Source organism: Loxodonta africana, chromosome 22, assembly GCF_030014295.1.
Source record: "Loxodonta africana isolate mLoxAfr1 chromosome 22, mLoxAfr1.hap2, whole genome shotgun sequence".
NCBI classification, from domain to species: Eukaryota; Metazoa; Chordata; class Mammalia; order Proboscidea; family Elephantidae; genus Loxodonta; species Loxodonta africana.
The window spans coordinates 30,237,396-30,252,722 of NC_087363.1; the positions used below are offsets into that span (position 1 = coordinate 30,237,396).

At 52.1% G+C, this 15,327-nt stretch overlaps 1 protein-coding gene across 5 annotated transcripts in view; it reads right to left on the bottom strand.

Annotated features, from left to right (window-relative positions):
* The window catches only part of VIPR1 (vasoactive intestinal peptide receptor 1), a 42,201-nt gene that overhangs the window by 25,025 nt on the left and 1,849 nt on the right, over positions 1-15,327 (bottom strand). For 2 of the 5 annotated variants that reach the window (XM_064274740.1, XM_064274739.1), the window contains exon 2: positions 5,376-5,484. The exons of the other annotated variants lie outside the window; for them this stretch is intronic. In XM_064274740.1, coding sequence (XP_064130810.1) covers positions 5,376-5,484 — 109 coding nt within the window. The remainder of the gene's footprint in view (positions 1-5,375; positions 5,485-15,327) is intronic. 5 annotated transcript variants of the gene reach the window in all.

A 15,327-nucleotide genomic window follows, 5' to 3' on the forward strand; every position in this document is an offset into this window, starting at 1 on the left:
TGCAGAGGACACATGGGTCAGCATGATCACCAGGTGCCTCCAGCCTGGTGAGGCCACTCACTCTCCTTCTTCTCCTGCCAGGCTGGGGAAATCCAACATCCCACCTAGAGGAGCCTCCAGTCTGAGGTGGGGGGGGGGGGAGGTGGGGGATGGGGTGGTGGGGGGGCACAGCCCTAGCTTAACAGGGAAGGCATGGCTCTAGCTCCCTGATCCTCAGTGAGGGACAGACTGCCCCCTAGGGGTGTTGCAAGCAGTGTTGGTGTTTTGTTTGTTGCAGTGATTGGGGGGCCTCACCTGGCATTTGATGGGCATGCACCAGGGATGCCAGGTAGACGTCCTGGGTAGTCTTGCACAATGATGAATTGTCTCATGTTCCGAATGACTTTCAAATGAACCACCAGACATTTGTGTAGGTGAAACCCTTTTGTAATGGCCAGAGCCTAGACTCTTTACTCCATTTTACATATAACCAAAACCCCAAAAAGCTAAACCTGTTGCCATTGAGTCAATGCCAACTCATAGTAACCCCATGTGTTACAGAGTAGAACTGCTCAACAGGATTTTCTTGGCTATAATCTTTACAGTCGCTATGAGCTGGCATTGACTTGATGGCAACAGGCTTGATTTTTGGTTAATCTTTACAGAAGCAGAAACCTTGGTGGCATAGCGGTTAAGAGCTACAGCTGCTAACCAAAAGGTCAGCAGTTTGAATCCACCAGGCACTCCTTATAAACTCTATGTGGGCAGTTCTACTCTGCCTATAGGGTCACTCTATGTGGGCAGTTCTACTCTGTCCTATAGGGTCACTCTATGTGGGCAGTTCTACTCTGTCCTATAGGGTCACTATGAGTCGGGATCAACTTGATGGCAATGGGTTTGGTTTTTATGGAAGCAGATCACCAGTCCTTTCTTCCATGGCACAGCTGGACAGCTTCAAACCACCAACCTTTAGGTTAGTAATCAAGTACAAACTGTGTGCGCCACCCAGGAACCTTTACGTATAACACAAGGTACCTATCGCACAGACTTAACAGACATGAAGTTTTCCAGGAATACAACTACCGAGTAAAGGTGGAGGAGACCATACTTTGTTTTGTTCTGAACTTTATAAACATTGATCAATGTTTTGGAACATCATGTTACCAGTAGCTATACTGCCTGTGATATTTGAGTCACCGATGCAACAACTACCCGTATATCTTAATTTACCTTTACAGCTCTCACCTTCCCAGTCTGTAGTTATAGGTACAACCTTCAGACTATGTCTTATCTTCTATTGCAATTGTGCCTGACATGTACATAGTATTTTATTATAAATTGCTTTCTTTTTATTTTTTTTTTATGTTACAGTAGAACAACTTCTTTTTTAAAAAATGAATGTGTATATCCTGAGTTTTATTTTAGGATAGTAAAGGAGGCGTTAGAAAATATTTGTTATAAAAAAGGGGTGTTGAGTATATGGGGCGATGGGTATACTGAGGTTGGGCTAGTTCTGGAGGAATCTTTGTAAAACTCACAAAGCACCAGGTACCCCAACTCAGTTAAACTGTGAATTGTGATTTGGGAAGAGTGTCAGGGAGTGAGTTCAGGGGTGCCCCCTCATCGCAGGCTGCCTTCTCTTCCAAGCACCTATCAGCCCTGCAGTGGCCTGGCTGGCAAAGGGTGCGTGTCGGGTCTTAGGGGTCTGCTTTCATAGGCAGATGCAAACGCCCTGGTTCTGCCTGTTCAGGGGCCAGGTGCCCTTGAGGGACTAGAGCTATTTTGGGCTCTCCTGAGGGAGGTTTAATTGTCTCTTTGCAATCCTGCCAGTCCCATAGGTTTGCTCAGAAAACCCAACCCCTGAGCCAAAGTCAACGCCAGCCGGCCCGGCCCAGCCCAGCCCAGCCCAGGTCCGAAGGTTCACGAGTTCCCAAGAAGAGGGCCTGGGAAGAGGAGGTGGAGGGATGTCCCCACGTGGGGAAGAGCCACAGGACTCTAAGTGGGGGGTGGGCTAGCAGCAGGGAGGGTACCTTCCAGGATTGCAGCAGCCAGGTGGGAGCTGGGGCTTGAAGGCTGGATGCCTGGGGCCCAGCCAGAGAGCACAGACTCCTTTCCTCCAGGACGCCAACCTCTTTTGCCCCAACTTGTCCTGAGGACTCCTATGGCCTCACTGGTGTCAGTGCCCCCTCATTCCTGTGCCAGCCTCAGTGGAGGCCATGCAGGGGCCCTTCAGGTCAGTTGAATCTGCTCAGGGTTCAGCAAACACTTACGTAGCCCTGGTATGTAGCCCTTGTGTCAGGCACTGTTCTAACCTCTTTAAACAAATCACTTATTTAACCCTCTCGTTTTACAGATGAGGAAACTGAGGCATGGAGAGGTCAGGTGACTTGCCCCATGGCCACTTCGCTGGTGAGTGTACAGCCTGTTCACACACTCCCTCCCCAGCAAGCCTTTCCCACTCTTCCTGCTCTGAAGGGCTGTTTTATTTCTCTGGGAACTTTGCTGCTGGACTTTGTTTACCCCTCTCTGACAGAGTGGGGCACACCCTGCTTTGTGGCCCAGCTACTGTGTCTGGTCCCTGTAGACTCTGGGCTCTCTGTGAACCTCTAGTTGTGAGCACAGGCCAGGGGCTAGATTTGGAAATGGGTCTCCGGGTCTGAGCTCAGCTTCGCTAGAGGTAGGAAAGAGGAGAGGGAGACCGACCCTACTCTTGGGACTCAGTGCAACTGAGCAGCTGCTGGACCACAGGGCAGCAAGCAGGGCAGAGAGCCAGGGAGAGTGGTCAGTATAGGAGCCAGCAGTCAGGGAAGCCCCATACAGGAGGCCAGATGGGGCTGGTTTGCCAAGGCAGCAGGAAGCTGAGGAGGGGGTGACAGCCCTGGAAGTTCTTGGCACCTGGAGGGTGTGTTGTCCTAGGCTTGGCCCTGGGAGTATTCCCTGTGTGCCTGTCCAGGGAGGCCCCGCAGGCCCCATCACAAGTGTCAGCAGGCCCACAGAATCACAGCGCCCAGGCTGATTTGTGTGCCCATTGGGGCAGCGACCCCACAGCAGGAAAGCCCAACCTGGACAGAACCTGGGGCGGGGAGGCCGGGGGGGGGCTCCGCTGTGTCATTTTATGGACTTGTGTGTACCCAGAGATGCACACACTGACAAGCACTCCCAGGCACAAAGAACCTTAGACACATATTAACACATGCATACAGGTACACTTACCTGGCAAGAAAAGGTCACGGTCCCCAGCAACACAGGCACAGAGAGACACACAACTCATAGACATACAGACAGACACGTCTGGGTATGCACAGACAGACACAGACATTCCCCCTGACACATATACACACACACACACACAGGCTCACCACACACCAAGGCATGTCCAGGCTTAGACAGAAGCACACATCCAGACACACAGAGACACCCAGAGTCAGACACAGAGCTACAGACCCCAGAGGCACAGACACAACGCCAGACAGACAGGGACCAGGAGCACACACCTGGCTGTACGTGAACACACACAGAGCCCTATCAAGGTCCTGGGCAGGCCCATAGCCCAGAGACCTGCCCTCCCCTGGATCCCAGGTTGGCTGTCTGGTGACATTGTGTTGGCATCCAACAGGAGCCCTGCGCCAGCAATGACCTCACCAGGATCACGAGGGTGGCCTGCGCTCCTGGCCTGGGAGGTGCTCCTCTGGGGCCTAGAGTCTGGGGTCTAGGCCTCCCTGGGCTGCCGGCCCTGCCTGCAGCCTGGCCCTGCCTCTCTGCCTTGCTGGGGTGGGGGTGGGGTGCACATGCAACAGGCAGGTCGGTTACCCCTTGGCCCAGGCCTCAGTTTCAGGGCCCCAGGAGTCAGGGGGCCGTCCCTCCTTGAGACCTGGGGGGCAAAAGCTGTCCGTGAGGCTACACACAAACACTTAAGGGGCAGAAGGCAGAGAGACTGGTTGCCAAGGGGCCAAAAAGGAGGGGTTACATAAATGTCAGTCTCAGAAAATGGGGTGGAGGGGTGGGGATGACACAAAGACGCTCCTGGGAAGAGTGAGGCTGTTGCATAACTTGATCTTAGAGCCTGGGGAGATGACCTGGGAGGGAGGCCCAGAGCCAGCACAGCCACTTCACAGCCTCCAGCCCTATGTGTCAGCTCCGCCCCTTCCCCTTAGTGAGCCCTGAACCTGACACCCCTCCCTCCCATGCAACCTGTCTTGGTCCCCCCACCTTTCCAGCCTCTCTGCCTCTCCAAACCCTGCTCATCCTTCCAAGTCTGGCTCAAGCACCACCTGTGGAAGGAAGTCCTCTGTAATTGCTCCTATTTTTACTTCAGGGCTGCTGAGCAAGGTGCTGGGCACATGGGGTAGGGCGTGGGGACTGAAGAGTAGAGGGTGTCCTGGCCTGATGGCCCCACCAGGTCTGAGCCGATGGGCAGCCATAACCTCAGGATGCCCTGGCACACCCTTCACACAGCCAGGTGGGAGCTCTCCCAGACCTCCCCAGGCTTCCACGTGCTCAGCTTCTGGGTCTGACCTTGGCTTGTCTATTTAGCAGGATCATGGGCTGACGGCTCATCTGCCTGCTGAGGATGTATTGGGATGGGGAAGCTGTGTGCATGCCTGTGTCCTAGCTGCCTGTGTGTTTGGTTGTCACAACCAGTTCTCTGGGGTCATAGTAGTTGGCAGAGCCTCAGGTTAGGATGAAGGATTAGGTTTGCTTCCCCATGGTGATAAGTATTCCAGACCTGTGCCAACTAGTTTGGTGTCCAATCTCTCTAGACTCCAAGATGGTTCTGAGCTTCCATGTGGTCCTCATGGGGTCACATGCTGTCACCAAATGTCCCCTGCTTCCCCTCCGAGATCCTAACACAGTGCAATGGTCTAATTCCAGAATGTGGTGGCTTAAGGCCAGTTCTTCCCACCTCAGCTCCAGCCAAGCTTAGGGGCTGAGAAAGCTGGCCCAGAAGTGTTCCTACGAGTGAGCTGCCCCAACTCCTCTGTGAACTGCCTTTATTGTCCATAGACCCCCACCATCTAGCACCCTAAGCCTTCCTACCCTGGGTGGGCTGGCAGACTTGGACATTATTTCCACTTTTCCTGGACAAGAGGATAGGGATCCCCCAAGGCAGAGTTGGCTCCAGTCACTTCTCAGAACCCCAATTTATTATGCTTCCTTTAGCTAATGGCTAAGAGCTCCCCAGATCTGGGATAGGTCATGGGAATATGGAAACATGTTAAGCCCTTTCTTATTCCATCTGGCTTTCCCCATTTCTCCCAGCATCCTCTCCTCATCACCCAAGTGCTCCCCTCCCTGTGGCCCCCATCCAACAAATGTGGAATGAATGTGACTTGGATCTGGTTCCATAATGTGAGGAAAAATGGGGGCCTGCAGCTCCTGCAGCTTGGGGGCATCACCTGCTGTCTCATTCTCCAGCTGGGCCTCCTGTAGGCACTGCTTGTGGTCCATCTCGATCTTCTGCAGAAACATGCACTCCTTTCGCTGTAGCCCAGCTGCCTGGCCACCCTGGGTACAGAGATGGGAGGGGACCTGTCAGTCTCCTTCAGGGCCTGCCTCTTGTACACAGACTCCAGAAGCATGGGGTCAAGCAGGTTCCAAGTTCCAACTGAGCCACCATCCTGGCCCTAGACTGAACCCTGCCCTCAAACTCAGACGGAGTTCCAAACCCACCCCCAGACTGAGTCTCAATCTCAACCTCAGACTGAGCCCCAACCCCATTCTCAGGCTGAGTCCCAACCCCACCCCCAGGCTGAGTCCCAATCTCAACCTCAGACTGAGCCTCAACCCCACCCCCAGACTGAGTTCCAATCTCAACCTCAGACTGAGCCACAACCCTACCCTCAGACTGAGTCCCAAACCTAACCTCAGACTGAGTCCCAACCCCACCCCCAGACTGAGTCCCAATCCCAACCCCGGACTGAATCCTAATCCTAGCCCCAGAGTGAGCCTTGACCCTGACCAAGTTCTGACCCAAAACTTGTCCTCAAGGCTGAGTATGCCTTGAGGACTCTGTCATGGCTTGTTGACCCAACAAATGCTGGGGGAAATTGGGAAAACCAGATGGCTCACCCAACAGTACTGTGGCTGTAACAACTTTGTCTCTTTATTGGTGGTGAGACCCTGGACAGAGGTAAGAGGGCATCTCCTTAGAGCCCAGAGCTGGCCCTCTGGAGTCTACTACTCTCTCTAGCTTGGGTTGGGAGTCCTCCATCCCACCTCTGTCTCCTTGGATGTGTGGGGCGCAGTTAGTGCTACCTTGTTATAAGGAGCTGGACCCAATCCTCCAGTTCCTAGGGCAAGGCTTAGGAGGAGTCCAGGAGTCTAGCTGTATTTTATACACTCTGTCCCCATTCCAGAAGCCTATGTTGGGTCCCCTGGGTCACCAGGCTGGGAAGAGGACTCACCCCTCTGGTCCTTCGTGCCCAGACCTCACCTGCTTCCTCCTTAGCTTCTGAATAATTCAAGGTATACTAGGTCTAATGGGGCAGCAGTAGGTTGAAGGAAGTCAAAGAGGCCTGTCCAGGATCACCAGGGCACCTCTGCCTCCAGGAGGTGGGTAGAAAGGATAGGAAGGCCCAGGGTTCTCCCTTCCCTCCCCTGTGCCCCGGCCAGGGATCGGGGTGGGGCCATACCAGGTGTGCCAGGGAAAGTTGGCATTGGAGCAGACATGTGAGTAGGGGTGATGGCTGTCTAGAGACAGCCAGAAAAAAACAGTTTTGGGAACTGTTGGGTGGGGAGGGGCAGGCAGAAGCCTCCATAGAAGAACCACTGGGCTGCTGGGAGCTTCTGCCTGGGTCTTTTGTTTTAGGGAAGTGGCTGCTGTCCCTGGCAACCTCATGCCAGTTTAGGTAGGAAAATGCCACAGTTCCCAAGAGGACTGTGGGGAGGGTCTAGCAAGACCACCCAGAATCAGAGATTCTCAGAGTCTCCCCCAACTTGCTCCTCCCACCCCAGGACAAAGTCCTACCTCCTTGGGCCTCAGTTTCCCTGTAGGTCTAATGGGCCTCAACTACCTCCCCTGCTGACTTAAAAGGCTTCCCGCAGTGGGGCTATGGGGAGATCACAGGTGGGGGGCTTCCCCTATTTCCTTCCTTTAAGGGGGTCCCTGCCTGGCCTGTGGGTACAAGCTGGTGACTTTGACCATTGTTTTAAGTAAATCGACTCCATTGAGGGATATGCATCCCAGTGGCAGTGAGCTCTCCATGCTGTGGGAGGGTGGTATCCAAGCTTAGGCTGGACAACTCAGTGCCCAAGAGGCCGGCCACACAACTGAGTCCCTTCTCCCCCACTAGCCCCCTTATCCCTTCCTGGGAGCCTTGGTGGGGCTTATTGTCAAAGAAGTCACCAAAGTCCAACTTTCCCATCTGTATCTAAGTGCCAAGGCTGACCCAGTCCAGGCCTCAGGGCAGGACTCCTTGTCCAGGATGCCTTCCAGAATGCCCCAGCATCCAGCTCTCACTCTCCCAGTACCATGGGCCTGGAAGTCACACAATGAATACCAGGCTCCATTGGGCTGTCAACTTTATCAGCCAATTGGGGTAAGACATTAGCTGGTAACTCATTAAAACTTGGCATATTGGAAGGAACACAGATCTATTATGGAACAGGATGCAGAATTTGTATGACTGTTTAAAAGAAAAAATATAAGATTTAAAGGAAACTTGTCCCTATGTGTTATGATTGAACTGTGTCCCCCCCAAACAGTGTTGTAAATCCTAACCCGTACACCTGCGGTTATAATCCCATTTGGGAATGGGTTTTCTTTTTTATGTTAATGAGACAGTATTAGTGTAGGGTGCATCTTAAATCAACCTCTTTCGAGATATAAAAGAGATTAAACGAGCAAGTGAGGGAACAGAGATGGGGGAAGAGAGATGCCACACTGCAGAAAGATCACCAAGGAGCCAAAGAATAGAAGCTGAAGAGACAAGGACCTTCCCCCAGAGCCGACAGAGAGAGAAAGCCTCCCCAAGAGCTGGCGCCCTAAATTCAGACTTCTAGCCTCCTAAACTGTGAGAGGGCCCTGGTGGTGCAGTGGTTAAGCATTTGGCTGCTAACCAAAAGGTAGGCAGTTTAAATCCACCAACTGCTCCTTGGAAACCCTATCGGGCACTTTTACTCTGTCATATAGGGTCACTTTGAGTCAGAATCGACTCGGCAGCAGCGGGTTTTTTGAAACTGTGATAAAATAAATTTCTGCTTGTTAAAGCCATCCACTTGTGGTATATCTGTTAAAGGAGCACTAGATAACTAAGACTCCGTGGTTCCTTTTTGGGGTCATGTGCTTCCCTCCCTCCCTTATAAGGGTTACTCAGGCTGAAATGCTTGAGATGCCCTGTCTTCAGGAATCTATGGATGGCTTATCCTGCTCAGGTATGGGAAGAGAGGTGGCCAGTTAGATCCTACAGGTGGCCTCTGGGAGAAAAGCTAAGGGGCTGGCCACCCCCAGCTTGTGGCCCACCATTGGCCTGTTTTGGAGCATGCTTCTTCCCATGGCGCCTTCCTGTTATCCAACAGGGTCTGTCCTGTCCTCTGGCCCCTTCTCAGCCTCACCTTCTTCTCCTGTCCATTGTTACCTCCTATCACACTGCAGTGTCAAAGCAGGAGGGATAGTAGTGGACATCTGTTGTTTCTACTTTCCAGAATCCCTTACCTTCCTCTGGTGCCCATGTCCTTTTTTCTATCTGGGAAAACACCCCCTTCCTCACTCTTACTTCATGGATTTTTAATAAACCCTTTTCCAGGGGATTTACAAGTAATCAAGACTTGAGCCAGTCAGACCATTCTTGGCCACAGTGCTTGGCACATGGTCTAAGTAAGGCTACTCAGAGCCAGGAGACTCACTCCTGGGACTTTGAATTAAGCAATTAGGCAAGTGTCATGGAGTGAATTATGTCCTGCCAAAAATGTGTATATCAGTTTGTCTGGGCCATGATTCCCAGTATTGTGTGATCTTCCTATACATTGTAAATCCGGCCTTTATGATGTTAATGAGGGAAGGTGGGTGGCAGTTGTGTTAGTGAGGCAGGACTCAGTCTACAAGATTGGATTGTGTCTTGAGGCAATCTCTTGAGATATAAAAGAAAGAAATGAACAGAGGGACAGGGGGATCTCATACCACCAGGAAAGCAGCGCCGGGAGCACAGCGTGTCCTTTGGATCTGGGGTCACTACGCAGAGAAACTCCTACTCTGGGCGGAAGACTGATGAGAAGGCTGACAGAGAGAGAAAGCCTTCCTCTGGAGCTGACACCCTGAATTTGGACTTTTAGCCTACTTTGCTGTGAGAAAATAAACTCTTCTTTGTTAAAGCCATCCGCTTGTGGTATTTCTGTTAAGGCAGCACTAAGTAACTAAGACAGCAGGTAGATTTGTTCTTTCCCTTTGGAGATTGGAAACCTCAAAGGATTCATCTTGTTGGCAAATGGAACTCAATGATGAAGGCTACACAGCTGAAGGCAGAATAGAGAGATGGAGAAAAACCGAGTCCTCTTGACATTGAGCCCCTGAATGCAGCCGTGCCTGAAGCCAATCTGCTTCCAGAAACCTGAGCCAATACCTTTTTTAATGGCTTCAGCTAATTGAGTTTTCTGTCCTAGTACCCAAGAGTTTAGCCTGTACTCTGAGAACAGGACAGTGGATGCCATCACTTGCTGGGACCAATTAAGCCAGGGCTGTGACTGTGTGATTTATCAAGAGATACTTCTTTCCCAATCACTGTGGGCACCATAGATTTCTGGCACCTTCTGCCTGCCACTGTCTGAGGGCAGACAGGTATTGGGTCAACTTCCCTACCTAATGCTGCTCGTCCACCAGCGCAGCCACAGAGGTCTTCCTGAGAGACCATTAGGAGAGAGGGGAGGAGCCCACATAGTAACCTGGAAGGCTGGGGTATTTCTAAATAAGGTAGGGGTGATCTAGAAAATTAGCTCTGTTCTCACCACAGTTTAGTTGAGTGCTGGGCCCTATCTGGAGGAGGGATAGAGGAAATGGAGGCCCAGAAAGAGGCAGTGAAGGACAAAGGTCACCTAGCAAATGCAAATTCCCAAGCCAAGCCCAGATAGAACCCAGGTCTCTGGCCACAGGTCTGGACTACATCAATTTCTCTCCATGACTTTGCCTTGGGCTATTTGGTCAACCATTGCCCTTTGGGAGCCAGTGCCAGGGCAGCTCCCTCCAGCCCTTATCACTGAGGAATTTAGGCAGACTTTGGACTTCCTCTCTCACTTACTTCCCCATGCTAACATCCTCGTTATCCCTCTGGACTCCAGATGCATAGAGAGAGTTGGAAAATTCCCGGGCAGTATACAGCCAAGCCTATTACTGATCCCAGGAAAGGGATCCAGGGTGGGATATAGCTGGAGTGTGGGCTTCTTAGAGAACGGGATAGTAGAGGTGGGTCTTGGAGGTTATGTAAGATTTAGATAGTGATGCAGTAAGAGCATTCTAGAAGGTAGGAACAACGTGTAGAAGCATAATGAAAATGCCTAATACATTCATGTTTTGGGAAAGCCTGGTGTAGCTGAAGCTGGGGGCCTGGGAGAACTGGAAGACAAGTCAGGAGATGTAGGCAGGGTGGGATTGGAAAGGGCCTTGAATGGCAGGTTTTGAAGTGTGGGCTTTGATCCAGAGGCCATGGGGAACCATCAAAGATCTGAAATAGGAGAGTGAGCATGGGGGCCACACATTCTACAAGGATCCCTTGGGGTCATGTGGAGGATAGGTTGCAGGCAGTAGGGCTGAAGGCTATTGCACCAGTCCAGGTAGGAACTGATGAGGCCTGGGTTCAGGCAGGGACAGTGGGAATAGAGAGGAAGGGACCCACTGAGCAGGTGGAATGAACAAGACTTGACTAATCCCCACCTCCAACCAGAGACTCAGGATTCCCTGGCCAGCTCTCTGTCAGTCACCTCCCATATGTAGCCAACACCACGGTGGGGTACGGAAGAGGAGCCGGAATGGGAGATGCTGCAGACTGTCTGCTCTTGCCTGGGGCCCTTCATCTGGGCCCAGGAACTGCTATCCTAGAGGTGTGAGGGGTCCAGGCTGGCCCCAACCACAGGGTCAGGCTGACTTTAAGCTTGCAGGCAAATTCACCTCTTGGAGCTCAGCCCAGCACAGAAATTGGTGAGGTACTTGGGAGAAAGTCCTGCTTTGGGGCTCCTGAGATCTGGGGCAAAGGCTAGGGTTGTGCAGGATGTGAGGATACTGGAAGCTAGCGCTATTAGATGCTGGGGGCTCTGAAAGTCGGCGTGAGTTCAACTCAGGTGTGGGCTATACCTATCTCCAAATGGGAAGCCTGAGACCCCCACTACCACCCTGGAATCAGAACCCCCAGCCTCGTCTGAGCCAGAGAACAATGGCAGGATGAGCTGAGGGAGACAATGTGGGCTCTTGGGAACCTGAGCCCCTCTGAGGAGCAGCTGGTTTCAGAGAAGGGTGTTAAATGCATCAGGCTGGATTAGAGGAGACAGGAGAAAGAACTTCCTGCCTGCAAACTGCCAAGCATTGGGAGCCACTGTGAATAATTTGTGATCCTGAAGTCTATCAAAGGAGGTCCTCTTTTTCCTGCCTGGGGTGGATGTAGGAGACAGAGGGTGTGGGCAGTAGAGGGAAGAGGGCTGAGGGATGGTCCCATTTACTGCCCCCATCATTACTCCAGAAAGCCTTAAATAAACCCTCCATTTATTTAAGGCACTTCTTGGAGGATTTAAGTCCTCCCTCCCCCCATGAATGCATGGGGCAGCCAAAAGACTCTTTCACAGCGGAAAACTGAGGGCCCAGAGGGAAAGGCATTTGATCAAAGGCAGGCATACAGGACCACAACCCAGCTTTCTAGACTGCCCTCTTCATTTGGCTTTTGCTTTTGAGTTGGTAAGAGGATGAAGATTTTGTAGCTGAGGAGGCAAGGGGGTTAAAGAGAGTAGGGCAGGTCGGGGGGCAGGAAGCTAGATCATGGAATCCAGAAGTCACAAAAGAGAGGCGAAGCATGCTCTTAGCTTTGCAGAAGGCTCTAAAAGAAGTTGAAATAAGACCTCATCTTATTGGGAAGGGGCCTGCCGGGGTGATAGGAATGTGTCATGGCTTGATCTGGGTGGTGGCTACACAGATGTCCATGTGGTAAAACTCACTGAGCCATCACTTCTGATTGGTGCATTTTACTAATTTAAAAATCTCATCTCTCAGGTCCCAGGGCAGCAGCAGAGCCTGATAAAGACCACAGGTCCTGCAATCTGACTGCCTGCCACTTCCGGGCTGGGGGACCCTGGGCATGCTACCCATCCTCATCTGTTCAATGGGAATAACAGCACCTCCTACTTCCAAGGTTGTGGTGAAGAGGATCACATATAAAGGACTCCTCCCCTGTCTGCAAATCCATATTTGCCAACCCACCCCTAGGACTCCCCACCTTGGGGTAGGCTGAGCTCAGCCTTTGGTAATGAGAGGGCAGAATGAGAACTGTTGTGTGGGGGAGACAAAGGAATGTAGATATGGGTTTGGGGCAAGGAAGGAACTTTCCAGAGCTCAGAGTGGTGCCAAGACATTCCAAAGAGGTGTCTGGAGAGAGTGAGCTCTTGTTATCAGTAGAATCCAAGCAAAGACTTTCATCCTAGGGTTAAGACTGGTCCCCTTGAAGGCTCCTTCTAGGGAGGTTTCCTTTGGGACACAAAGCAGTTAAAGGTGTCTTTGTAGAGGATCCCTGGGGTGCTGGCCAGGAAAGGAGGGGCGGCAGGGACTCAGGCTAAGCAGTCAGCCTAAATCCTCTGCCCCTTGAAGGTCATCCCAGGAAGCCTTCAGGACAGAGCACTCAGTTTACAAATACACAGTCTGGGGGTGATGTTGGTATTTGGGCCTCCAGCAGAAGACTGGGCACCAGCACAGGGAGCCACAAAGCTACGAGTCCTCCCTCCACAGAGGTTGATTGGCGACCTCTTCTCCTCCTTTGCTAACCTGTTGTGCAGGAAAACTTGTTTTTAAAGCTCAGTGAGAAGGATTCAAGTTAGATAGTAGGGAGGCACTGGTTGAGAGATATGAATCCTCGTGCCACCAGCCGCATGTAAGAACGGGCCAAGCCCAGTGAAGCCCAGCTTGATGCCCACTGTCAGGGTACCCAGTTCTTCTCCTCACCCACCCTGCCAGCTTGCTGTACAGTCTCATCAGGACACGGACATGAAAGCCCCCAAACCACTGATAATATCACTTTGCTATGCTTTCTCCAAAGGGAGTGGCCTCCCTCTTCCTCCCCACCCGGGTATATGTATGCCCCTGACACATGTGTGTCATGTGTCCCAAGTGTGTGTGTGTTTGTGTGTGTGGCCCACCTGGGCTGCGGGGCTCCGCTGGATCAAGGCAGAGAATGCATGGATCATCTCCCACAAAAAATAGGGAAGACCTCAGAATTCACTGAATCCGTCTATGCCCATCTTACAGATGGGCAAAGTGGGGACCGGAGACACCCAGAGCCCACTCCTCTCAGTTAGACTTGAACAAAGGTTGGTTCCCTCCCCATCACCACCCCAGCCCTTGAAGAATCTGGGGGCACTGCATGGGTACCTTGCGGTGCTTGATTAAATGCTGGTTGTGGATATTTGAATATTAGGTATTAAGGAATCATTGTTAATTTTATTAGGTGCGATGATGGTATCATGGTGATGTAGGAAAATGTCCTTTGGTTTCCGAGATGCATCTTGAAATAATCTGGGGTAAAATGTTAAACGTCCTGTAATTCACTTATTTAAAGCACTTCAGTCAAAAAAGCAGATGATGTAAAAGGTAATTATTAAGTGTAGCAATGGTCAAACCTAGGAATTGGGTATTTCCATGTTCATTATATTATTCTCTCTACTTTTTTATATGACTGAAAATTTTTATAATAAAAGTAAAAAAAAAATCACCATATATACGGTGGAGAGAATAAGCTGTTTCCTTTTCTTCCTCTGAAATACTTCCAAGGTGTGTTTACCCAAGAGGAATCACCCAGGTGGGTGTGGGATGCAGCCTCCAAGGACCGAGGCAGGAAATGCTGAGAGGAGCAGTCAGGGAAGGCTCCCTGGAGGAGGCAGGACAGTACCTGGGAGAGTTTGGCTAAACTGGGCTGACTTTTCACCCTAGACCACAAAACAGCCTCTGTTGGCAGGACCAACAGGCCTGACCCCAGAAGGACTAGGAAGCCTTCAAACCAAACCAAACCCATTGCCATTGAGTTGATTCCGACTCATAGCAACCCTATAGGACAGAGTAGGACTGCCCCATAGGGTTTCCAAGGCTGTAACTCTTTATGGAAGCAGACTGCCAGCTTTCTCCCGTGGAGTAGCTGGTGGGTTTGAACGACCAACCCTTAGGTTAGCAGCTGAGTGCTTAACCACTGTACCACGAGGGCTCAGGACGCCTCCAGCTGCCCCTAAAGGCTGGAATGGCCCAAGAGGTGGGGGAGGTTTGGCTCTTTAATGCAGGTTGTTGACCACCTGCCCCTGAAGACCTCACCTTGCTTCCTCACCGTGCCCCTGCCACCTGCTTCCAACCTCTGCAGTGGCTGTCCACAGCTATCCAAGCCCCCTCGGTCTCCCAGCAGGCTGCCCCGAGGCTTTAGGTAACATGCTGGAGCTGGGCCAGGTCTCTTCTTCTCAGAGGGAGGTGTTGACCTTGGTTAGGCCTACCCAGGGCTTTCGGGAGGCCAAGCTGGAAAGAGGGAGCCTCCCATTGGAGGTTTCTACCTTTCCATCTCAACGCCCTGAGTCACTGGGTCTGGTCTCCCCCACCAGCCTAGGGGGTGTTTCCAGGCAGAGCCTGGGTCTGTGACCACCCCCACCCTGCCCCAGGCCTGGGCAGCTCTGCAAGGGGTGAGGAGTCCCTGGGAGGTGGGGCGGAAGGGGAGCCAGGGGCAGTGGAAGGCCCAGCGGGTGGCCTTGGGGCAGACTTCCTCCTCTGAGACACTGGAGGTTTTCTTTCCCTCTTTTGCTTCCCTGTTCAGAGATTTCCCTTTCCCAGGCTGAGGCCAGGGCACCATAAACAGGAGTGATAAGGCCTTGGGCCTTCAACCTGAACTTTGCAGCTGACATTTTATGACTCTGATAATGTCTGCCCCCACCCCCCTCACTGAGTCCGGCTGGAGCAGGAATGCCTGGTGTCCATCCTGGGAGGGAATGACTGGTGGCTGGTGGGAGAGGAAGGAGGAGCAGAGAGGGAAATTGGGGCCCACGCACTCTAGCCTCCCATCACCTAGTCCTGGCTGAGTCCCTTCTTGTCCTGTGGGCCCAGTTCTGCACTGGGCTGTGGGGGACATGGGCTCTAGCCCTCGACCCGGTGGGATGGTCAGAAGAGCCTGGTTAGGAGGCAAGCGGGGCTGGAGA